Source organism: Myotis yumanensis, unplaced genomic scaffold (assembly GCF_028538775.1).
Source record: "Myotis yumanensis isolate MYYU_CA2020_CCGP unplaced genomic scaffold, mMyoYum1.0.hap1 SCAF_2, whole genome shotgun sequence".
Taxonomy (NCBI): Eukaryota; Metazoa; Chordata; class Mammalia; order Chiroptera; family Vespertilionidae; genus Myotis; species Myotis yumanensis.
In genome coordinates, this window is record NW_027223753.1 from 207,680,613 (window position 1) to 207,702,652 (window position 22,040).

The window sequence follows — 22,040 nt, forward strand, 5'->3', positions numbered from 1 at the left end:
CACGGAGGGAGGGGCCTGTACCTCCCGCCACCCTTCCGACCCAGAAATCCACAGGCATGAGTGCCGCGGGGAGGCTCTGGGTGGCTGCAGGTCTCTCTTTCTTTCGCTGGCGGATTGTACGGTTCTTTGGTGGGAGGAAAAAAGGGGGCAAAGGAAGAGAAAATGCTTGGTTTAAAGTCCTGCTCCTGCTGCAGGCTGTGTAGGCAGGTGATGAGAGAGATGGAAGTACCGCAAAAGGAACGTCATCCCCACATGGGGACGAGCAAGGTGTCAGTATGTTCTGGGCTGAATTGTGTGTCTCCCCCTGCCCCAGGTCCCATGTTGAATTTCTAGTCCCCAATACCTCAGAATTTGACCTTATTTGCAAATAGAGTTTTTGCAGATGTAATTGGGTTGAGATGAGGTCGTACTGGAGTGGGATGGGCCCTAACCCAGAATGTCCTTATGAAAAGGGGAATTATGGGCAGACATGCACGGAGAGAACAGCACGTGAAGATGGAGTGACACTGAGAAATCCTGGAACTAGCAGGAGCTGGAGGAAGCCTGGAGCAAATCCTTCCCAGAGCCTTCGCTGGGGCCTCCAGGCTGAAACAGTCGGTCTCCGTGGTTTAAGCCACAGCCCGAGGCACTGGTTTAGGGCAGCCCCAGGAAACTGAATGGAGAGAGCAGAGCATCGGCCTGTGGGAGCCAATGGTTTAATAGGGCACTTCCCAAAGGGTGAGCTTAAAAGACCTGGGAGTCGAACAAGAAGTCACCGAGGTTGCCAGGAAAAAAATCTATCTATCTATCTATACACAAAATATCCTCCTGCAAACCAACTGACATTTTAAAGCACTTTGGCCCTAGTTTGAAGAGAGAGGGAGGCTTCATTGACCAAGTAACATTGTTTTCAGCCTAAAGCTGATGAAAGAGGTGTGGTTGAGGCTGTGAAAGTGAACAAAGGAAACCTCATTAAAATTGATGTGGGGAAGCCCTGAAGGTGGAGCTCTCTCTGCCATCTGCAGGCTCCAGCAGGAAGAAAGCTACCATGTACTCCCCAACAGAAAGACCATTTTACTATCCAGGAAAGAGGAAGATTTTCTCCTCGCCCAGCAACAGCCTGACCAATGAGAAGCCACCTGAATGCTCACTCTCCTCCAATGGACTTCCACTCCTAATTGCCCCTCCCAATTCCTCCTTTTTCTCTATAAAGCAATGCTCCCCTCCTTTGTTCTCCAGACTTGCCTATGGGTTTGCCAAAGTTTGCATGTCCTGAACTGCTCTTCCCAAATAGACCCACTTTTGCCGGTAAAATGATAATTTTAAGGTTGACAAGACCATCCAGTCTATGCACTTGGGGATGGTGTGGACAGTCAGTGCTGGAGGCAGTGCTGTTCTTATGAGAGGAGCCCAGGCCAGACATCATCTCCACGCACAGAGCAAGTGTGTGGGTGGGAATGGGGTTGGATGATAAATGCTGGTGGGCATGTGAACGGTCGGAGAGTCTAGTTGGCCTCTGGCGGGGGGGGGGGGGGGGGTCCAGTGGGCACAGACACATGGAGGCTGGGGAGCAGGAGGTGGTTCAAAGCCTTTATTGGACTGAGGTGTGTGCATACAGGGACATGGAGGGCCTGCTGTCACAGCTCTGTCTGATGGGGGCATGGCCCTCAGAGGTGAGGCGGAGACCTGGGAGCTGGGCCAGGGGGGCTGGCAGAGAGCCTCTGGGGGCCCTGGAAGGTGGATGAGAGTCCAGGGATGACGCTGGGCTGAGGGGGAAATGGGCCTGTTGATGAGGGTCTGAAGCACGTGCCGGGAAGCCTCTGGGGACCAGGAAGGGTGTGGAGAGTAGGGTGTCACAGGATAGAGAGAAGGGGTGGAGGGCGGCAGGGCTGCAGGACCCTGGGGCGAGCTGGGTGGGGAGGGGAACTCCACTCCTGACTTTACACCCACACTGGAGAGGTCGCGTCGGCAGCGCTCTGCACCTCTCTTGGCGGGATCTGAGTAGCACCACGGACAGGAGGACAGAGCCCGCAGGGCTGGGGTGCGCGCCGGGGTGGGTGGGGCGCTAGCAGATCCAGCGGATGAACCTGTCGAAGAAGCCGGGCTGGGCCAGGCTGTCATAGTTCTTCTCACGGAAGACGGCAGCCGTGTCGCCCAGGCTGATCTTGGAGAGCACGTCCATGTCCACGTCGTCGCCCACGGCCACCACGGTGGGCACCACGTTCTGCTTGCGCATGGAGTGCACGGCCTCGTCCAGGCTGTCGTTGCCCGTGACGCCGTCCGTGAGGAACACGAAGGACAGCTCGGCGTGGCGGCGCGCCCCGGCCCGCGCGCCGAGCACCACCTGGTTGATGGCGTGCACGATGCCCGAGCTCACGTGTGAGAAGGAGTTGAGGTAGCGCGCGCTCTCCAGTGCCTCGTGGATGACCGTCAGGTTGGAGGTCAGTGGGAAGGCGACCTGCTGCTCGCGAGGGCCCCCAAACTGCAGCATCGCCACGCGTGCGTTCAGCGGGTCATCGTCCCTGCGTGCCAGGGTCAGCCGCCGGGACACCTCTTCCACGAAGTGCCGGGCCTTGTGGAAGTTCTGCTCACCTAGCCGCTCGGAGCCGTCCAGCAGGAAGACGATGTCCACGGGCCGCTGGGTGCACTGGGCCACGTACAGCTCTGGGGGGGAAATAGGGGTGGTGGGCAGGGGCGACCCAGGCGAGGCCCTCCCTGGCCCCACCCCGGCCAAGCCCCTCGGTGCCACAACCCACCCAGGGTATCCCCTCTCGGTCGAGCCTACTCTGCCACACCTGGCACCGCCTCCCTTTACGCACCCGCCCACTGGAGCAACACGGACAGCTGGAGTTTGGGGGGCTGTACCCAAAGTCACCTGTTGTTGGAGCCACCACACAGCCCCTGGGCGTGGTGCAGAGCCCCACACTGTCTCCTCAGACCCTCACTATCTTTCTTGGTTGTGCCCCCATGAGGAAATGTCTCGAAACCCGAGGATGAAAAGCCCTTTCCACCTACAAGCACCATCTCTGCCAAGTGCCTCCTCCAAGGCGTCTTGGCAGGAGGGTCAGCAAAGCCCCTTCACTGGGCCCAAGAACTGGATACCCCAGAAGGGCCTCAGTCCAGGGGGCATGGGGAAGTGGGGGTGGGAGAGAGGGGCAGGAGGCTGTCATCATGTCTGTAATTATGTAAAAAGACCTCGTGAAGACCCTGGCCCTGGAGACTCACCTACAGCTGTGACCCCCTCAGTCCCCCCATCCCAGAGCTGCCTGGCGCTGCCCAGGCCACATCTCTCCTGGCCCTCAGAGCATCAGAAAGAGAATGAGCCTAGGTCTCCTCTGACTGGACAAGGCCTTGGTGGGCAGTGGGCACAGGTGTGGCCAGACACTGCGGTAGCCTCGGTGACTCACTGTTACCTGAGGAGACCCTTGTCCCCTTCTGGGCAGTGAGCAGCCCTGGACATGCCGGACGACACGGGGGCAAGGCTGCAGCCAGGACTGAGGCCAGGCCTCTGGGGGTCACAGGCACCACATACAGCCTGAAACCTACTCCCCACACACGTGGAACCACTTGCCATAGACACCCAGCCCGGCTCCTGCCTCAAGGCCTTACTGGAGACCTCAGCCCCACGGCACCCCTCCTGGACTCTCTCACAGCCCAGGTTTGCCCACCCCTGGGGCTGGCGGCTCAGGGATCCCGTCAGGAAGGAGGTCCTGACCCGCTGCACCAATGCCTGAGGCCTCAGCCCAGCACCTGGCTCTGGAGCGGCCGGCGCCCACCTGCGCAGGTGGGTGACCGCTGGGGACCAGCCCCCGCCAGCAGCAGGTCCCCAGCACTTCACTCAGCCACAGCAAGGCGCTCACGATCTTTGTTTTTCAGCTTTTATAGAATGTTGAAGGTGTGCTCACAGCATCGGAGGGACGCCCCCTCCCCGGGGTGTGCCACTACGAGGTGCCAGGCGCCAGCGGACAGGATGCTTTTTTAAGGAGCTTATTAATGACGTAGCTTATGTTGGTGGCAGTGCAAACGAATAGCAGCTTTTCCTCTAAACACACCCAGTTCTTCGGGCGCCCTGACTTCAAGTCCTACAAGCAGGCAGATGTGGGGAGCGCTCTGGTTTTCGGGAAGTTTTCCTCAACAAGGGGTGCCTGGACACAGAGGCCGGAAGCTGAACCAGGAGTGTTGGGGTGTTTAGGAGAGCTCTGCTGTTCCCCTTCTTTCCCTCTGCTGACCCCCCACCCACGGCAGGGAGCCTGAACATGCTTCGGCAGTCCTTAGAGGGCGCCCCTGACCTCCCCGAGGGCCTGGGCAGGAGGAGGACGAGGAGGTGATGTCTGTGGTCCTCCCCTAACTGTTGGCCAGCTGCTCTGGCAGGTTTGCCCTAATGGGTGATTCTTACGTCCCCTAAATGTGTGAGGAGCCCAGCTAGATGGGGGTCATCAGCTGAATACTGTCCCCCAAAGATGCCTACATCCTAGTCTCGAAGCCTGCGAATGTGACCTTATGTGGCAAAATGGGGCTTTGCAGATGGGTCTAACGTACAGACCTTGAGATGAGAGACTGTCCAGGGCTCTCTGGTTGGCCCTAAATGCCACCTGTGTCCTTTAGGGAGCAGAGGGAGGTTAGGCTACAGAGCGAGGCCATGTGACCATGCAGGCAGCTGGGAGCTGGGAGCTGGGAGCTGGAAGCAGGCAGGGCCCTCCCTGGAGCCCCCGGGGGGAGCGAGGCCCTGCTGACACCTTGATTTTGGTGCCAGACCTCCAGCCTGAGACGTTCCTATTGTCACAGCCCCAGCACTGCGGGCGGTCCGGGCAGCCCGGGGAGCGAATGCGGCCCAGCTCGGCAGCCCCGGCCTCTGGAGCACCGGCAGCCCTGCGGCTTCAGCAGAGGGCTAGCACGGTCTCGGGGTCGCCCACAATGTCCCTGTGCACCAGCTTAAAGGTGTCAATGAACAGCTCCATCCAGTCCTGCCGCTCGCCTCCTGTGGCGAACTTGGCCCGCTCAGCGGTGTAGACCAGCACGGCCACCAGCCTGGAGTAGGCGGCCGGGTCCTGCGTGAGCTCCGTGGCGTTTAGCAACTGTTGGATCTGGGGGATGGTCGTGGGGAAGGAGGCGTCCGGGCCCTCTTCCGTGCGGAGGAAGGTGACCGGGGGCGCATCGCCAGGCCGCGGTCCATCTGCGGGGCATCCAGAGAAGGCTTTAAGGGACGCGGTCAGCGTGAGCGGGCCTCCAGCCGCCCTCCTCGGGCTTCTCTCCTCGGAGATGAGTTGGCATCAAAGCCAGGAATGAGGCTGAGGCTCAGCCGGGGTGGGACGAGGAGACCAGGACGCCGCAGTGCCAGAGCTGAAAGGGCTTTGGGGCCAGCAGTGGGCGCATGCCGAGGAGACGGGAGAGAAGGCCTCTGGTCCCCAAGGCCTTAAGAACTCCAAGACCCTCGGCCCCACAGCTGCACTGAGACTTGACCAGATGCCACTATGGCTGCTGACCTCTCTAGGCCATGCCTGGGATGACCCAGCTCCTTAAAACGCTCCACGCTGCCATGAGAACTCAGTTTGTTGCAGCCCGAACCTGGTGACAGAACCCTCTCAGGACAGATACTGTAGAGAGCTTGCAGTTACAAAATTTTCTCTGCCCTTGGGGACATAGATCCCCCCACCCAGAACTGTACCCTCGAGGACCTGGGGGCAGCAAACCCTCAGGGACGCTCTTGCTCTGTCTCCCACCCCCGGGAGGGCAGGGCCTCACTTCCGTGGGCATCTTACTACAACGTGCACCATGGCTGCAGGTGCTACAGGTTTGAGAAGTCTGTTTCTCTCCTGCGTATGTGCCAGTCAGCACACCCAGGGGGGCCTGGTCACAGGGACCCCCTCCCCATCCCCAGGCCTCTGCGCAGCGGCCGTTAGCCAGTCCTCTGCTTCTGTTTGGGGTAAGTGGAACTCTTAGCGACCTCGGAATGAGATCTGTCTTTGTCGCCTTTACCCGGAGCCTGGCTTTGCTTCTCTTTGAGTCTTGTGGTCCTGACACAATCACATGGCCTCTGGGTGGACAGGGCCGCTTGGCCTGAAGGTCAGGGCCATGCCAGAGGTGGCAGCCTCACCCCAGTGCCTGTCTGCAGCACCCAAATGCCGAGGACAGTGCCCAGCCGGCGGCAGGCGCCTCTCCCCCCCCCGCCCCCCCCCCCCCCCACATCTTGTGCCACAGCACATTCTATAGTTATGTCTGCTTTCTTTTCTCTGGTCACAATGTCTATTTTACTTGGAAATTTCTAGTCGCTTTAGAGGAGGGTGAGTTTGAGTTTAGTACTAGGCGGGTAGTTGAAAGAGGGTGGGGAGGGGTCTTCCAGGGGCCCCTTCCTTTTCTCTGTCAGGTCCTCGAGGGGAAGGGAGACCACCATCCTGGGGGCCAGCGTTTAACGCTGACACCAGATAAGGACATCACAAGAAAGGGAACTGCAGCCCACGATCTCTCATGAGCAGAGATAACCAAAAAAATCCACAAAATATCAGCAAATCGAATCCAACAACATAAAAATCCCGATGCTCCGTGACTAAGTGGGGTTTGCCCCTGGTCTGCAAGGCTGGTTCAGCATTCGAACATCAGTGACCGCATCTGTCACAGCAACAGGCTGAAGCAGCAGCCCGGATCGTACCTACAGACCAGACAAGTCGCCTGACAAAGCCATTCATTCCCGGGAGGACTGAGCCACTCGGAGTGAGGGACCTTCAGCGCGGTCGGGAGCAGCTGTAAAGAGCCTCCGCTGGCATAGAACACAGGTCCAGGCCGGGCGAGGATGCCGGGCCACTGCCTGGCCTGGGCACCGGGGTCTGGGGTCTGGTTTCTAGCCTAGAGGGGTCACATTTACTACGGGACACACCCCAGCAGGGTTTCGGGTGGTTCTGGCCACCACACACAGCCGTTCCCATAGGGACCCCACGCCCAGGCGGTCTCTGGACGACTCCACAGCTGGGTCACACGTATGACTTCCATGAGCATTTCCTTGAAAGTTCTCTGTCAGAATAAGTGGGAACCCTGGCCCCCACTCAATATGTTCCTTCCCTCAGGCACCTCAGCACCTTCGAACCTGCCTGGTGGGCCCTGGCTGCCGGGCCAGGAGCCTGTGCACAAGCCCAGTGTACAGGCAGATGTGGGTGCCCTCTGCCAACCTGCCAACACGGCCCCGCCCCTCTACGCAGCTCCGCCTTCCAGAGCCATCTCCAGTCCCACCTCAGCGCTCCTGGGAGGGGACAGGCAGGTGCCCATATTCCAGCGGGAGGGGCCAGCAATGGCTCCAAGACCCAGGCCGGCAGGACGCACGGATTGCCAATGGGGGCTCAGCTCCTGCCACCCTGGGGCAGAGGTGGCAGCATGATGCCCAGAGGAGTGACAACGCTGTTTTGAGGGGACCCCTTGGGGACAGCCTCTCTGTGCCTCCAGGGCCAGCCACGCACACAATGCACCAGTTGGGCGGGTCCCGTAAACACAGGCTGAGTCCTTCCCAGAGGGAAGATGGATGAGCCCCCAGAGGCCTCAGGGAGCCATTAGCCTCTGTGTTCACCTCCCAGAAGGTTTTAAATTAACCATTTTCTTTACTGGATCCAGGGCTTTCACCTTTGGCGGCCGGGGGGCGTGACCCTGGGGGTCTGTCTCTCCCCTGGGCACCAAGTTCAGGGCCAGGCCCTCAGCACCCCTCCCCACATGTGCCAAGTGGGTGGGACAGCAATGGCACTGGAGACACCAAACCCTGGGCCCCCCAGCCCCTTCTCAGACATGCTGAGGCCCAGGGGGCTGAGAAACCCACGGCCTCACTAAGGGGGGGGCCCACAGTGCATTCCTTGCAAGGTCCTCTGGGCCCCGTCACTGCTAGTCTGAGGGGTGCTCGGTGGCTCCCCGTGTTACCTGTTTGGCAGGGAAGGTCCGGGCACACGATCTGGGGATCTAGGAGAGAGGCAAGGAGGCCAGGGGTCCTGGTCAGGCTCCACTGTCCAGGGCGGGCTGGGCTCCCTCGGTGGCCCACTGATGCCTAGCCCCTGCCCTCCCAGGGTCCCCTTCCCTCCTGCAGGGACAAGGGCTGGGCAGGCCGGGGAGGCAGGAGGCCCAGCGCCGCTCACCCGGGCACAGGACGTCCTCCATGTCGTCGATGAACTTCTCGGCCACCAGGTCGGAGAACAGCGTCATGTTGCGCACCTGCTGGGGCTTGTCGCACGCAATGGAGTTGAGGTTCTCGCTCTCGTGTTTCTCATGGAACATGTCCCCGATGCCGATGGCCGTCACTGTGACATCGTGGTTGCACAGCGCCCGCAGGTTGAGGTCGTCGTCCCGGGGGTCGTGTCGGCCATCCGTGATGACCACTGCGAACACGCGGGTCTTCTTGCGCCGGCTTTCCTTGATCAGCTTGTTGTAGGCGAACTTGAGGGCGGAGGGCGTCCAGGTGCCGCCCGCGATCCACTCGAGGTTCTTGACGGCCTCCTTGAAGCTGGACAGCGAGTTGATGCGCTCGTCGTCCAGCTGGATGGCCTCGAAGGTGCCCTCGTGGCTGTACTGCACGACGCCCACTCTGGTCCCTGCGGCGGCCGGGTGCGGGCGTGAGAGGCTGTCTGCGTCACCCCATGCGCTCGCCACCCTCAAGTGGGGGCCGTGGGACCCTTGGCCAAGCTAACATCCCTCCCAGGACTGGATGTCAGGGTGTCCTGCCCAGGGTCTCCTGCCCCCGCCCTGAGGGTGCAGCTGACCTGTCTCGGACTTGGGGTCCTTGGCGATGGCCCCCAGCCTGTTGACCACGTTGATGACGAAGTTCTTCTCCAGCGTGAAGTTGGTGTAGCCGATGCTCTCAGAGCTGTCGATGACGAACACCACGTCCAGGGCGCCACACCGCTTCTCACAGTCTGTGGGCCGGCAGAGGGGCGATGGCTGCGTGCACCGGCCCCCCGACCAGGACACCCCCCCACAGGGCGCACAGCCCGGGGCACCGTGGGAAATGATCACCACCAGGGGGAGGGTGGGACTCTGATGACCCCGACCTCTGGGCGTGACCCCAGCCCTTGGATGATGACCCTGACTGCTGGGTGAGAGCCGGGCAGCCCAGCAGCACCCCCGTGTGGGGGCTGAGACTCACCACAGCACCCGCATGTCTCCCGCACGTAGGTCATGACGTCACACTCCTGCAACACAGTGGGTCAGTCCAGCCAGGACGGCAACCCGAGAGGGGCCAGGGGTCTGCAGCCCTGCTCCCCTCGCCTCTGACCTCCCCTGCTGATCTCCTGCTGACCCCCCTGCTGACCTCCTGGTGACCCCTCCCCCCGCTGACCTTGCCCTCTGACCTCCCCTGCTGACCTCCTGCTGACCTCCCCGCTGACCTTGCCCTGCTGACCGTGACCTGCTGACTTCATGCTAACACCCCTGCTGACCTCGCCTGCTGACTCCACTCCTTCTGACCTCGCCCTCTGACACTGTCCTTGCTTTTCGGTTTTAGGAGGGAGGACACCTGATTCCATCCCCAACTGGTACCTACCGTGAGGCCGGGGTCTCCAGGGGGTCCAGGCTCTCCCTGGAGGAGAAGGACGACAGTGAGAGGTGGCCACTGAGTCTGAGCAGGGTCCCTGCACCTGGCCCTGGGCTTCTACCACAGGCAGAGCCCTGTGGTTCAGGGTGTGTGTTGGCCTGACTGGCCCAGAGGCTATGGCCTGAGAGCCCTATGGACAGGGAACTGACCTACCTCGGGTCCTGGGGATCCTCTCGGCCCCCGAGGGCCCGGCTCACCAGGGGGACCAGGATCTGCCTGAGAAGGAAAAAAAGCAGGTCAGCTCAGCAAACACCTATACACCTCCCTTGCTTCTAGGATGAGGAGAGACGAGGAGGGAGGAGGAGAGAGGAGGAGGGAAGGGGAGAGAGGAGGAGGAGAAGGGCTGAGAAAGGAGGAGGGAGAAGGAGGGATGAGGAGAGAGAAGGAGGAAGAAGGAGGAGGGATGAGAAAGGAGGAGGGAGGAGGAGGATGGAGAAGGAGGGAGCAGGAGAGAGGAGGAGGGATGAGGAGAGAGGAGGAGGAGGGATGAGAAAGGAGGAGGGAGGAGGAGGATGGAGAAGGAGGGAGCAGGAGAGAGGAGGAGGGATGAGGAGAGAGGAGGAGGGATGAGGAGGGACGAGGAAGGGTGAGGAGGAAGGAGAGAGGAGGAGGAGGAGGGCTGAGGAAGGAGGAGGGAGGAGGAGGTTGGAGAAGGAGGGAGCAGGAGAGAGGAGGAGGGATGAGGAGGGAGGAGGAGGGACGAGGAAGGGTGAGGAGGAAGGAGGAGGAGGGATGAGGAGAGAGGAGGAGGAGGGATGAGAAAGGAGGAGGGAGGAGGAGGATGGAGAAGGAGGGAGCAGGAGAGAGGAGGAGGGAGGAGGAGAGAGGAGGACTGAGAAAGGAGGAGGGAGGAGGAGGGACGAGGAAGGGTGAGGAGGAAGGAGAGAGGAGGAGGAGGAGGGCTGAGGAAGGAGGAGGGAGGAGGGATGAGGAGGACACTTACAGGCTCTCCCTTTTCTCCTTTCCGCCCAGGTGCTCCTTTCACTCCGAAGTCGCCTCTGCCCCCCTGGGACACAGGACACAGGTTAGCCCCGGTGGAGGGACATCGTGGGAGAGCTCTGCTTGCCCCCTCCCAGTCTCCCAAGACCTCCAGTGGGTCTTCCGGGGACACAGACGTGTTTTGTCCAGGAAAACCCGGGCCTGGCTCGTGGGGTCAGTGAGGTGACAGCAGCACAGGGCATTTCAGGTGAGCACGGGTTTTGGTTTGAGAGAGACTAGTACTCAGCCAGCTGGCGACCGCACTCAGCACTCAGCATGGGGCAGCTGCTGGTGCCAAGCCCGGGTGAGGGCGCGGCGCTCCAGCCACCGGAGCAGGGCACCAGCCACCCAAGGCAGGTGCAGAGGGGCCCTCCGTACCTCGGGGCCAGGTGGCCCTGGCTCGCCTCTTTCTCCCTGGAAGAAAGCACAGGTGGGGGTTTCTCAGCACAGACCCCCGAGAGCTGGTGTGCTGACACCTGGGGCATAGCTGGGGACCTAGAGGTTTTCTGCTGCCTCCTCCCTTCCCTAGTCTCAATTGTCACAATCTGTGGGCGAATCTGCCTGGGCTGAGTCCCAGACAATTTCTGGGGACCTGCGTCTGCACTCAATGTGTGACTCCCGAGCCCCTCGCACCCTGTCCCCCGTGGGGAGGCCCTCCAGGGAACTAGAGGGAATCTTCAGGGCCCTCCCGGCAATGCCCACCCCTCCCTGGGGGCTCCAATCCCACGCCAGGACTCACAGGCGCTCCTCGGGGTCCTGGGTAGCTGAATCCAGGCCTGCCAGGGTCTCCCTGGAGGAAGGGGGAGGCCGGTCAGGGAAGGTCAGAGGGAAAAGTGAATAGTCAGCATGGACCGAGGCCCAGGGTCTGGGCGGCTGGTCTGACCAGATGGGGCCTTGGGGAGGGTGTGCTACCCCCCAGGTGAGGATGGGAGGGCTGCCTGGCCCCCTGCGGTCCTCCCACACCCAGGGCTGGCAGGCACGCTCCAGGCTAGAGCTGAGAACAGCCTAACCCTTCCCCCACCTCTTCCCAATCCGGCAGGAGGGGGTGTACCTTTGGGCCAGGCTGTCCGGAGTCTCCGCGGGGACCAGCATCACCAGGGTCTCCCCGAGATCCCTGAGGTCAGAGAGAAAGTGGGGAGTTGGCACAAGCAGACTGACTGTGTCCAGCTCTGACCACTAGGCAACACTGTCCTGCTGCCCTGCTGCCCTCAGGGTCACTGCCTGGTCCCTCCTCTTCTACATGCCCCCTCGGGGCTCCCAGGACCCACCCCTGCCTCTGGCTCACCACCCTGACCTGGTAAAGCTGGACCCCTCAGAGCAGGGCCAGGATGTGAGGGGACAGTGTCCTGCTCAGGACAAAAGGACTACAGAGCAGGGTAGTGAGACGCTGAGGCTGAAGGACAGATGGGGACCTGAGTCCCAGAACCACAGGCCCCTCCCCGGTGTCCTGCCACTGACCTGCTTCCCAGGCTCCCCCAGAGCCCCAGGGGGGCCTCTGGGTCCAGGCAGGCCGCGGTCTCCCTGGAAAGAAAGGGCGCCTCAGAGATCCTGTCATCAGCACTGTAGACGGCGAAGGATGGGGAGGGGGGGCCGCTGCCCCCCAGGAGGTCCTGGGCATGGCCTCGGTCCTCAGCCCTGACCACAGACCTGGCAGGGTCTGCAGGGAGGGAAGGACAGGGCATCCCAGGCTCATCCCCCTCCAGCCAGGGTGCTGGGTGCCGCCTGCCACCCACTTACCTTGGCTCCTTTGCCGCCAACCTCCCCAGCCAGGCCCCGGGGTCCCTCGGGGCCAGGATCCCCCTGTGGGAAGAGAGGCCCAGTTATCTGTGGTGTGTGTGGCAGGAGGTGGAGGAGGGGCCACTGAACTGCCTGGAGAGGACCCCAGGTTGGGAGGGTGAGGCTGAGATAGCGGCCCTGCCCGCTCAGCCCCTCAGGGCAGGGGTCCCCACGCATTCCCAGAGGAGGGGGCCCCTCTTCTGAGCCCTTCTCCATACCTCACGGGAAACTCGGATTTATCACGGAGACAGGACCTCCTGCACCAGCCCCAGGAGCCGGTGTGGCAGGTGCTGAGGAGCAGCCTGCAGCCTGCACGGCTGTGCGTGTCCCGCCCAGCTTCCCCAGTGGGCAGTGCAGGCGGGGGCGCCCTGGCTGCTGCCTGCTTTCCCGGACCCTGCAGAGGGTGTCCCACCGACAGAGGTCCCGGGTCCCTTCTGTTCTCCCTTGTCACCGGGAACCATCAGCACCACCGTGAGAACCCGGTGCAGAGGCAGACGTGGGTACGCACCCCGTTTCCCCAACACAAACACTCACCTTCTCGCCTTTGGGGCCCTCGCCGCCTGGGCTGCCCTTGGTGCCAGGGTCTCCCCTGCGCCCCTGCAGAGAGTGGGTGTGTGGGTGGGGGCCCTGATGGTGGGGGCCACAGGAGGACCCACACTCTACCCATGAGGACTCTGGCTTTGCGGTCTGGAGGCCCCTCAAGAGGGCTTCAGCCCAGATCCTCATTCTCTGCCTGGTGGTTTGGTCCCAGCCGAGGATTTAGGAAATGAGGGAAGGCTCCTGGTCAGCTGTCAGTCCAGGGTGAGATCCAGTGGACTGACTGGGAGCTGGCTTGGACCGGCTATGGGTATAGTCACTCAGCCCCTTCCGGCCAGGCCGGGCCAGGCCTCAGGACACATCCCCTGGAGGATCAGCCCTGGGGCTGGGCCCTTCCGCCCTGAGGCAGGACACTCCAGGTGGGGTGAGGATGCTGTAGGGGACCCATGGAGCGTGTGCCCCGGTTTATGCTGAGCCCTCAGAGGTGCCCTGCCAGGAGGGCAAGGTGAGTATGCTGGGCCACCTCATGGGCACTGAGTGTCTGGCAGGGGGGTGGCTGAACCCTTCCTCTGTGGTAATGGGGTCATGGAGGCACTGGGGACCCCTCGGGTTCAGAGGCCCCGAGCAGGGCACAGCCAGGAGGGCTGGGCAGGCAGCTGGAGGAGATGTGTTCTGGACCTTGGGCCTGAGGGGCCTGAGGGGCCTGAGTGGCCTGAAGGATGTAAACTCACAGCCTCGCCTTTGGGTCCCCGGGGCCCGGGCCCGCCTTTGGCTCCTTTCACGCCGGAACTTCCTGGGGCTCCGTTGTTGCCTTGATAGCCCTGCGGAGAGGTAACAGCTCAGCAAGGCAGGATGGCCCAGGCCACTTTGGCAGGCTCGGCCTCCCTTGGTCTGGCAGAGGGACAGAGAGGCTGGTGGCCTGCTCAGGGCATGGGCTGTCCCTACTGCTTCCCACTTCGGTGGGTCCAGTGGGCACTGCTGGTGTGTGGTGGGGGCAGGACATCAGGGACCCTCAAGGGCACTTGCCTTGCTTCCCTTGGCCCCGTCCTCTCCTGGGGGCCCTCTGCGTCCTGGGCGGCCAGCATCCCCCTGGAAGGATTTGGAGAAATCAGCGTCACGTCCTTTGGATGCTGGCCCTGGGGCAGGGCTCTGGAGGCGCTGGGGGCTCGTGCCTCCCCTCCCATGTAGGCGGAGCACACTCTTGGGGGGCAGGGCCCCCATGCAGCTCCAGGTGAATTAATCAGACATGGGCCTTGCTGTGCGTGCTGGCTTCTCGGGGACAGGCTGCCTTCCTGGTCCTCCCCTGGGCAGCCAGGGGAGTGGCTGCAGGCAGCACAGGGGAGTGGCTGCAGGCAGCACAGTGGTGCCTCAGGTGGCCTAAGAGGCAGAACCTCACAGGCATCTGAGAGCCTTCCACAGGAGCCCCCTGGAGGCCTGGGAGGAGGGTGGGCTTGCTGCTACGGCCATTCAGGCACCCCCACAGCTGCCTGAGCCGGGCCACATGGTCCTGAGGTAGACATGAGCTGGTGAAGCTCCTGAGGGCACCCTACAGCCTCCTCAGCATGGGCACCCCACAGCCTCCCAGCAGGACACGCCTAAGCCTCCTCCCCCCGACTGCCTGGTCTGTGGCGACAGGTCCCCTCCGCTGTGCTTCTCGCCCCAGATGCCTCCCCCAGAGGCTGGGCACCTGGAGGGCAGTGACCCGGTCTGCTCTGGCCACCACCACCCTGGCGAGGCCGCCTACCTTGGCACCTTGGTCTCCGGGTTCCCCAGGGCTGCCTGCGTCCCCTGGGTAGCCGTCGAGGCCCTGTGAGGGAAGGGGGGAGAGAGGCTGTCCTGGGTTTCTTGCTGAGAGCTGCACTTGGGGTTTCCCCGTTAGCGCAGGGTCAGCTGACATGGGGAAGGTGACCAGCGTTGCCCGCAATGTCTGAACTGGACGCTCTGCCTGGGTCTCAGTGGCCAGAATCCACCGGGGCTGGGCCGGACGCTCAGACAAACCTCAGAGCCGAGCTCGTCAGGACTCTGGGAAGCCCCAGAGGCCATTTCGTCCTGTTGTGGCCCCAGCCCAGGCTGATCCCTGGTGGGGTCAGGGACACGCGGGGCAGGGCTGAAGGAAGAATCCAAGCTCAGGGGCTCCCAGCTTCCCCACTCCCACCTGGAGCCTGGAGCCTCTACAGGGCACCATCTTAATGGGAGGAGCCAAGGCCATGCTTACCCGACTCCCGGGGTCTCCCTTGCAGCCAGGGGGTCCAATGCGCCCCAGCTTGCCCTGAAAGACAAGAGGGGAGCAGATGTGTCAGGGGCGAGATTCAGGGGACAATGCACCAATGACAGGTGTAAATCGCAGGCAAAGTCCATGCTGGTCTATACCCACTGGGCACACGCGTGTGACTGTGCGCTTTAATGGCTTGAATGTTACGATGGCATCTCTGTGGAGGAGGGAGAGTCCCTGGCTGCAGCTGTGAGCACGAATGTCCACAGTGCCCCCTTCATGTGTGTGCATGCCTGTGTGAATGTGAGACGTGTGCATGTGAGACATGTGTGCATGTGTGAGTGCACTTGATGCTTGTGTACATGTGTGTATGTGTGCGAACTACCACTCAGGCCATTCTGAGGTTCTGCAGAGTAGACTTGGAAGTTCCTACAGGGCTCGGCCTTGGTTTTAAGAAGCAAATGCCTATTTATGCTCTTGTGATGCCCTCGTTTGTCCTGCATCCCCTGGACAGGTAGAAACTGGGGGTGCTGAAGCCACAAATTGCGGGCAGTGGCCAGGGGGCCAGGTCTAGAGGCCCGGCCCCAGGGAGGGATCTGAGAGACTGAGATACCGCTGTGCACGACCCTTATGCCTGGCCCAGGACGCAGACCCAGGAGCACTACCTTCTGTCCATCGGTCCCGTTCTTGCCGGCCAGGCCGGGGGCGCCCTGTGGGGAGGAGGAAGAGAGACTCTCCTCAGTCCTGATCATCATCCCCTTGGAGCAGCAGGAAGGGGGGTGCCCTGCTCGCCCAGCCCACCACCTGGCTTACCTTCCGCCCATCGGCTCCAAATTCTCCCTGCAGAAGGAAAGTGAGGCCATTAGCTCAGATCTCCAGCATCACAGACCTGCTGCCTTAGGGACCCAAGTCTGCCCTCGGCAAACATGAGGCCAGAAGGACCCCAGACCAAGGCCACCACCAGCACGAAGCCCATCATGCCCCCCCAGCAGGAGCCACAGGCGGGCTCGCTGAGGACACTGGGGAGCTGGGGCCAAGGCTCACGCAGAGGCCGTGTGCAGTCTGGCTGCTCCGACTCGAAATCTCACCTTCTCTCCTTTGAAACCAGGAACACCCTGAGGTCAGAAGGAAAGAAAAGAAGCGTTATGGTGAGGCGTGTGCACGGGACCCAGCAGGCCACCAGAGCGGGGGGGGGGGGGGGGGTGGCGGTGGCCAGTGGCCTCAGGTGGGGAGGCCTGACCAGGGCTCAGGCTAGACGCTAGGTTTGGGGACAACACTCAGAATGGTGCTTCACTTCCCTGGGTGTGGGGGGAGAGCGGGGGAGGGCTTGCTGGGCCAGAGACATCTCGATGCTATGGGCTGGCCCCACCTGGAGCCAGGCAGCCCTGGGCTTGTCCCCAAGTCCCCCGCCACTGGGGCGGGGCCAGGGGCAACTTGCCTTGGGTCCTGGGAATCCGATGGGTCCTTCAATGCCTGGATCCCCCTGTGGGAAAAGAACAGAGGGCCGTGGGTGTAACCTCAGCCTGGAGAGCAGGAGCTGCTGCAGCGGGAGGGGGGGGGGGGGGGGGCACTTACCTGTCGGCCCTTCTGTCCAGGCTCTCCAGGCTCCCCCATGTTGCCCTTGGCGCCCTGCAAGCAGACAGCACAAAAGGGGTAAACCAAGGCAGGGAGGGGCAGGGTGGGGCACTAGGGACCCTGTCTCTGGCTTCTGGGAGGTGGAAGAGTAAGACTCAGGGTTAGAGTGACTTGGCTGCTGGTCCCACCCAGGTGACAACGGCAATGCCGCGGGGACGTCGTAGAGTAGGGCCAGCTGCCCCTGAGAACCCTGACTCTGTCAGACCAGGGCCCATTTTGATCCTGTTTCTCTGAGCCTGACGGACAGCCCCGGGGTGGGGCACCCGCCAGGCCTCTGCAGCGGCGACACTGGCCCAGGCGGCACCCACCCTCGAGGGCACACTGCTCAAGACACCAACTTGATTACTTTATAAGAGTATTTTAATGGCAAATCTTCACTTAAATAGTACCCCCACTCTTCTCAAAATGCCATTTAAAAGGAAGTAGATAAAAATGGAATTTTAGTTCCTTCTGGGTCAGAAGTGTTGAGCCCATGGAGGTTTAGTTGGCCCCGAATTCATAGTTCAAGAGGGGGCGGGGGCTTCCGGGCAGGGCAGACCCCAGGGTGGTCTGGGTAGCTTACCTTTTGTCCGCGGTAGCCCTTGGGGCCAGGGGGCCCGGGGATCTCCAGGCAGCTCACCTTGTAGCACTGAAACAAGAAGGAAGTGAGGCCAGAATGATGGGTCCCAGTTGAGAGGGAGGGAGAGATGGAGGGAGGATACTGCCCAAGTCCCCGGCCTGCTGGGGGTGGGCCGTCTGAGCACGGGGCGGGATGAAGGACCAGGCTCAGGAGGTGCCCGTCAGGGTGGGGCTCTACAGAGGCTCTAGTCAAGTTTTGGAAATCGAGGCTGGGTTGAGCAATGACTGACAGTAGCAAGGACTGAATAGCAGTTGGCTAGGCTAGTAGTCCTTGTGCCTGCGTGTGACCCCACTGTGTTGTGAGCAGCTTTCTAGGGGAGGCTGTGCTTGTAGGAGCCTAGCTGAGTGGGAAGCACTCCTTCCTGGGCTGTGAGCTGGGATGCACAGGAGCGGGGCCATGTCAGGGACCCAGGGCTGCAGATCCTGCGCTGGGCACCCAACCGCCGCCCATCTTCTCTTGAGCCCGGCAGTCCAGAGAGCTACCCTCAAACTCAACGCTCAACTTGGCGTGTGCTAAGTGGGTGATCCTAATGCCGACCTCCTGGGTTTCAACAGCCTGGTTCAGGTCAGAAGCCCTTTGTCCCAAACTCAAGAGTCTCAGGCCCTACATGGAGCAGAGGGGTCTCTCTCCCTTGCCTCCAGGGAGTGCCAGGGAGCTGGCAAGGTGAGGGGTGTGATCTTTGCTGGGTCAGCGCCTCAGAGGCCCCAGGGCACACCCGGCGGGGCTGGCATGGACAGAAATGCCTCTCACCTCTCCATAGGCCTCATGTTTCTGCAGAAAAGACAGAGAGAAACCCTGGTTAGCCACGAGCTGGCGATCGAGCAGCTCTGCATCCAGCAGAGAATGCGGGACATCGGAGCAGGCAGGGCCCTGACCAGAGTTCACCCCCTTCATTCACCAAGGGGGTCGCTGATGCCCAGTGACCAGGTCCCAGGGCCCTGCACCTCATTCCCCACCCCACACCCAGTGGGTGGACCGTGGCCCTGGGAGGAGGGGGCGCTGCAGTCGCTCACCATGACCTTGATGATGCGGTTGATGGTGTCCTGGTCGATCTCGGCGGAGTCGGGCAGCATGGTGGCGTAGTTGCTGCGATAGAGCTCCTGGGGCGTGCTGGCGATTTCCCGCAGGCCCTGCTCGTTCAGGTTCTTGTTGGGGGCCACGGCGAAGAGCCGGATGCCCTCCTCGCGGGCCCGCTCAGCCTGCATCTTGATGCCACCGCACGGGCTGCCAGTGACGTGGCCGTCGGTGATGACCACCGCGAAGTTGACCGCGCCGTTGCTCCTGTGCTGCCGGATCTCCCGGGTCATGTTAGCCAGCGCGCAGTCGGTGAACGTGCCGCGGCGGAAGGAGCGGATGCTCTGCAGGCCCTTGGTGAAGGAGGCCCTGTCACTGCCCGGCGGGCTGAACACCTCCACCTGGTCGGAGAAGTGCAGGCCGCCATAGCGCCAGCTCAGGGCCACCTGGCCCAGGTACAGCTCGTCCTGCAGTTGGCTGATGAACTGCGGCACGAACTGCTGCATGTGGTAGAGCAGGCTGTCGGTGGGGGACTGCATGGTGACGCTCTCCGAGGTGTCCAGCACAAAGTACACATTGACCGGGCAGTCGGCTTTCTCTGGGGGACACAGGAGAAGTCAGGGGGCTGCACACGGAGGACCTGCGGTGAGCCATCCTAGGGCTCTGTGCATACCGTGGTCCTGGGCTCTGCCCCCCACCAGCCTCACCCGCATGCTGGGCCCCGGCTCCCAACCGGCTGTCCCTGCTGCCCGCTTTGGTCCAGGAGCCCCGGCCCCTGCGGCTGTACCTGGGCAGTTGCTGCCTCTCTCCGATGTGTCGGGTGCAATGACCTCCTGCTGCTGGGCGTGCAGGGTCCCCAGGAGGCCCCAGAGCAGGAGGATGGAGCGGGAGCCTCGGAGCATCTTGGCAGCACCGGTGGGTGGTCCCTGACGTCCTGCAACAGGGAAGAGCAGCCGCTGCAGACAGAGGCCCGTGCGTGGGTCTTGGAGCCTCTCCTGGTCCCGACGGTGGGGGTGGCACACACCGAGGGTCAGCCAGCTCCTGGGCTAAGGGGCCCTGGATGGCCACAAGCATTGAGTGGGCACAGAGACCGCGAGCTTTGGGCTCCGTTCTGGGTGGGATTAGCATGTTCACCGCTGTCCCTGCCCTGGAGCCTCCCTAGGAAGACAGCCCAATTCTTGGGAACTGAAAGCATCGTAAGGACCCTGGGGAGGGTGCTGGGGGCAGGGCAGAGGGGTCAGCTGGGGGTGGCCGGGAGGAAGGGCAGCAGGGGAGGGGTGACTGAGGTCCAGGCTGGGGTGGGGACGGGCCTTGGTACTTGATTCCTATTTGTCCAAATGACCCCACACTGACTGGTTAGGGCAGTGATGGTGAACCTATGACACGCATGTCAGAGGTGACACACGAACTCATTTTTTTGGTTGATTTTTCTTTGTTAAATGGCATTTAAATATATAAAATAAATATCAAAAATATAAGTCTTTGTTTTACTATGGTTGCAAATATCAAAAAATCTCTATCTGTGACATGGCACCAGAGTTAAGTTAGGGTTTTTCAAAATGCTGACACGCCGAGCTCAAAAGGTTCGCCATCACTGGGTTAGGGAGAAAGGCCTGGGGGTGGAATACGGGGGCTGACAGGCAGTGGGTGCCCGGGACTGGGGGACCTCCCCAGAGCCAATGGCTGTGCCCTGGCAGGTGTTCACGGATCTGCTCCCTGTGCCCGGGCCCATCCTGCGGCCACACAGGCAGGGAGAGGACCTGGAGGCTGGGTGGGCTGGCTGGGCGTAGGGACCAGATGTGAGAGGAATGAGAACGCTCTGTGGGAAGGTGGGGAAGGGGATTGGCTCAGATGTTCTGGTGGAGACCCCTGCAACCTCACACCCACCCACCACCAAGCTGCCTCTCAAAGCCCCCAGACTGCAGGGCAGGCCCAAAGAAGATGTGGCCTTGCCAGGAACTCGGGGTCCTGCTGATGGGGGCAGCACTAGCTGGCTGGGCCCTCGCAGGGCTGGGGTGTGAGGCGGTGCCTGGAGAGCTTTGGGGGAGACAGGCATCGGGGCACTTTAGCGCAGTTAGGGGCATCACCGCTGCGGGAACCCCTTATGTTTGAGAGGAGGTGGATGGGGGGGGGCAGGTGTTACTACACCTGGGTTTACGGTGAGAGGGGCTGGTCCTGGCATAGTTAGGGGTGAACAGGACATGACCCTGCCTCCCTGACATGGGGACATGGATAGGACAAGAGACCATGATCCTGCAAGTAATGGCTGTGACCCAATATGTAGGCTTTGACAGTTGCCGAGATCAAAGCAAGCTCAGTGGAAACACCAGGGAATCCAGGAGGGCTTCCTGCAGGAGCTGACAGATGTGCCAGACAGAAAGCCAGCCACAGGAAGGGAGCTCCGGCCCAGGCAGAGGCTGGTTCAAGAGGAGGGCGGAGACAACACGGTGAGATGGGGCTGAGAAGGTAGTGTGAGTGGCAGGCCAGGGCCCTGAAGAACCTGGAAGCCACAGGGAGTTGGGCTGGGACAGTCAGAGCCAACGGGTGCAGAGACATCAACCACTGGTAATGGCCACTGTGGGACCTTAGTCAGGGAGGCTGCTCACAGTTCAACACCGGATGTGGGCACAGCTCTGTCCTCCACCACCCTTCACCCTGCTGCCCCCATCGGGGAGAGACCCAGTGGGAGTGCCGTGCGTACCACCCTGATCCGTCTACTACAGGTCAGGGAGGAGAGAACCTAGGGGCCAGAAAGACGGCACCCGGATTGGCCCTGCTCCCCTCGCCCCCAACACAACACACACACACACACACACACACACACACACACACACACCCACCCACCCCACATACATATCACACACTTAATAAATTAAAAGAGGCCCACATAATAAAGTGTACTGGTAGAAAATCTTACTCTTTGCTCTAACTCAAAGAAAGAAATTTTCATTACAATAAAATTGTAAGGAAAACTTTAAAAAATATTTACATAAGGAAGAACACAATAGCAACGATAAAATACAGGAAACACCTAAAGGGAAAAATAATTTTGTCTCTGTGGGAGACAGCTTCCAAGATGGCCCCCAATTATTCTTGCCTCCTGGTATCCATGTCCTTAGGAAGTCCTCCCACACACTGAATCATCGCCGGCCTGTATGACCGACAGAATAACCTGGAAGAGATGGTGTGTGACATCCAACACTAGGTCATCGAAGATCCTGTGGCTTTTGCCCGGTTCTCTTGGATTGCTTGCTAAAGGGGGAGCCAGCCGAACGGGAACACTCTCAAGCAGCCTTTGCAGGAGGAACGGAGGCTTCTAGCCAACAGCCGGGGAAGTGAGCTGTCTTAGAAGTAGGTCCTTATCCCAGTCAAGACTTCAGATGACCTCATCCCTGGCCAATTGCACCTCATCAGGGCTCCTGAGCTAGACTCACCCGGCCAAGCCACTCCTAAATTCATAAGCTGAATAACTTACAGGATAGTAAATGCGTATTGTGTTAAATCTCTAAGTTTTGAGGTAACTTATTATGTGGTAATAGATAACTAATAGAGGCATCAAACTTTTCTCCACTGCATTGCAGACAGAAGACAATGAAATGATAACCTCAAAATTTTGAGAAAAATGAAATGAACCGACAGTGTCTTCCCAGTCAACTTATCTCTCATGCACAAGAATGAAAGTCTCAGGGGAAAACGGGCTCAGATCTATGACACCTATATACCATTGCTTAAAA

General features: G+C 61.0%; 1 protein-coding gene across 2 annotated transcripts in view; it reads right to left on the reverse strand.

The window, feature by feature from the left end:
* Positions 1-1,555: 1,555 nt before the first annotated feature.
* COL6A2 (collagen type VI alpha 2 chain) overlaps positions 1,556-22,040 on the reverse strand; it is a 29,855-nt gene continuing 9,370 nt past the window's right edge. The window contains exons 2-28 of one of the 2 annotated variants that reach the window (XM_070407036.1): positions 19,094-19,240; positions 18,306-18,904; positions 18,043-18,063; positions 17,236-17,301; positions 16,614-16,667; positions 16,477-16,521; positions 16,127-16,153; positions 15,852-15,878; positions 15,704-15,748; positions 15,042-15,095; positions 14,571-14,633; positions 13,853-13,915; positions 13,558-13,647; positions 12,824-12,886; positions 12,251-12,313; positions 11,972-12,034; positions 11,565-11,627; positions 11,253-11,303; positions 10,892-10,927; positions 10,479-10,541; positions 9,689-9,751; positions 9,485-9,520; positions 9,089-9,134; positions 8,706-8,858; positions 8,085-8,537; positions 7,873-7,911; positions 1,556-2,643 (exon numbers count right to left, since the gene is read on the reverse strand). In XM_070407036.1, coding sequence (XP_070263137.1) covers positions 2,045-2,643; positions 7,873-7,911; positions 8,085-8,537; positions 8,706-8,858; positions 9,089-9,134; positions 9,485-9,520; positions 9,689-9,751; positions 10,479-10,541; positions 10,892-10,927; positions 11,253-11,303; positions 11,565-11,627; positions 11,972-12,034; positions 12,251-12,313; positions 12,824-12,886; positions 13,558-13,647; positions 13,853-13,915; positions 14,571-14,633; positions 15,042-15,095; positions 15,704-15,748; positions 15,852-15,878; positions 16,127-16,153; positions 16,477-16,521; positions 16,614-16,667; positions 17,236-17,301; positions 18,043-18,063; positions 18,306-18,904; positions 19,094-19,208 — 3,060 coding nt within the window. In that variant the 5' untranslated portion in view covers positions 19,209-19,240 and the 3' untranslated portion in view covers positions 1,556-2,044. Of the gene's footprint in view, positions 2,644-3,843; positions 5,153-7,872; positions 7,912-8,084; positions 8,538-8,705; positions 8,859-9,088; positions 9,135-9,484; positions 9,521-9,688; positions 9,752-10,478; positions 10,542-10,891; positions 10,928-11,252; positions 11,304-11,564; positions 11,628-11,971; positions 12,035-12,250; positions 12,314-12,823; positions 12,887-13,557; positions 13,648-13,852; positions 13,916-14,570; positions 14,634-15,041; positions 15,096-15,703; positions 15,749-15,851; positions 15,879-16,126; positions 16,154-16,476; positions 16,522-16,613; positions 16,668-17,235; positions 17,302-18,042; positions 18,064-18,305; positions 18,905-19,093; positions 19,241-22,040 lie in introns of those variants that run through there. The other variant, XM_070407037.1, reaches the window with a different exon arrangement.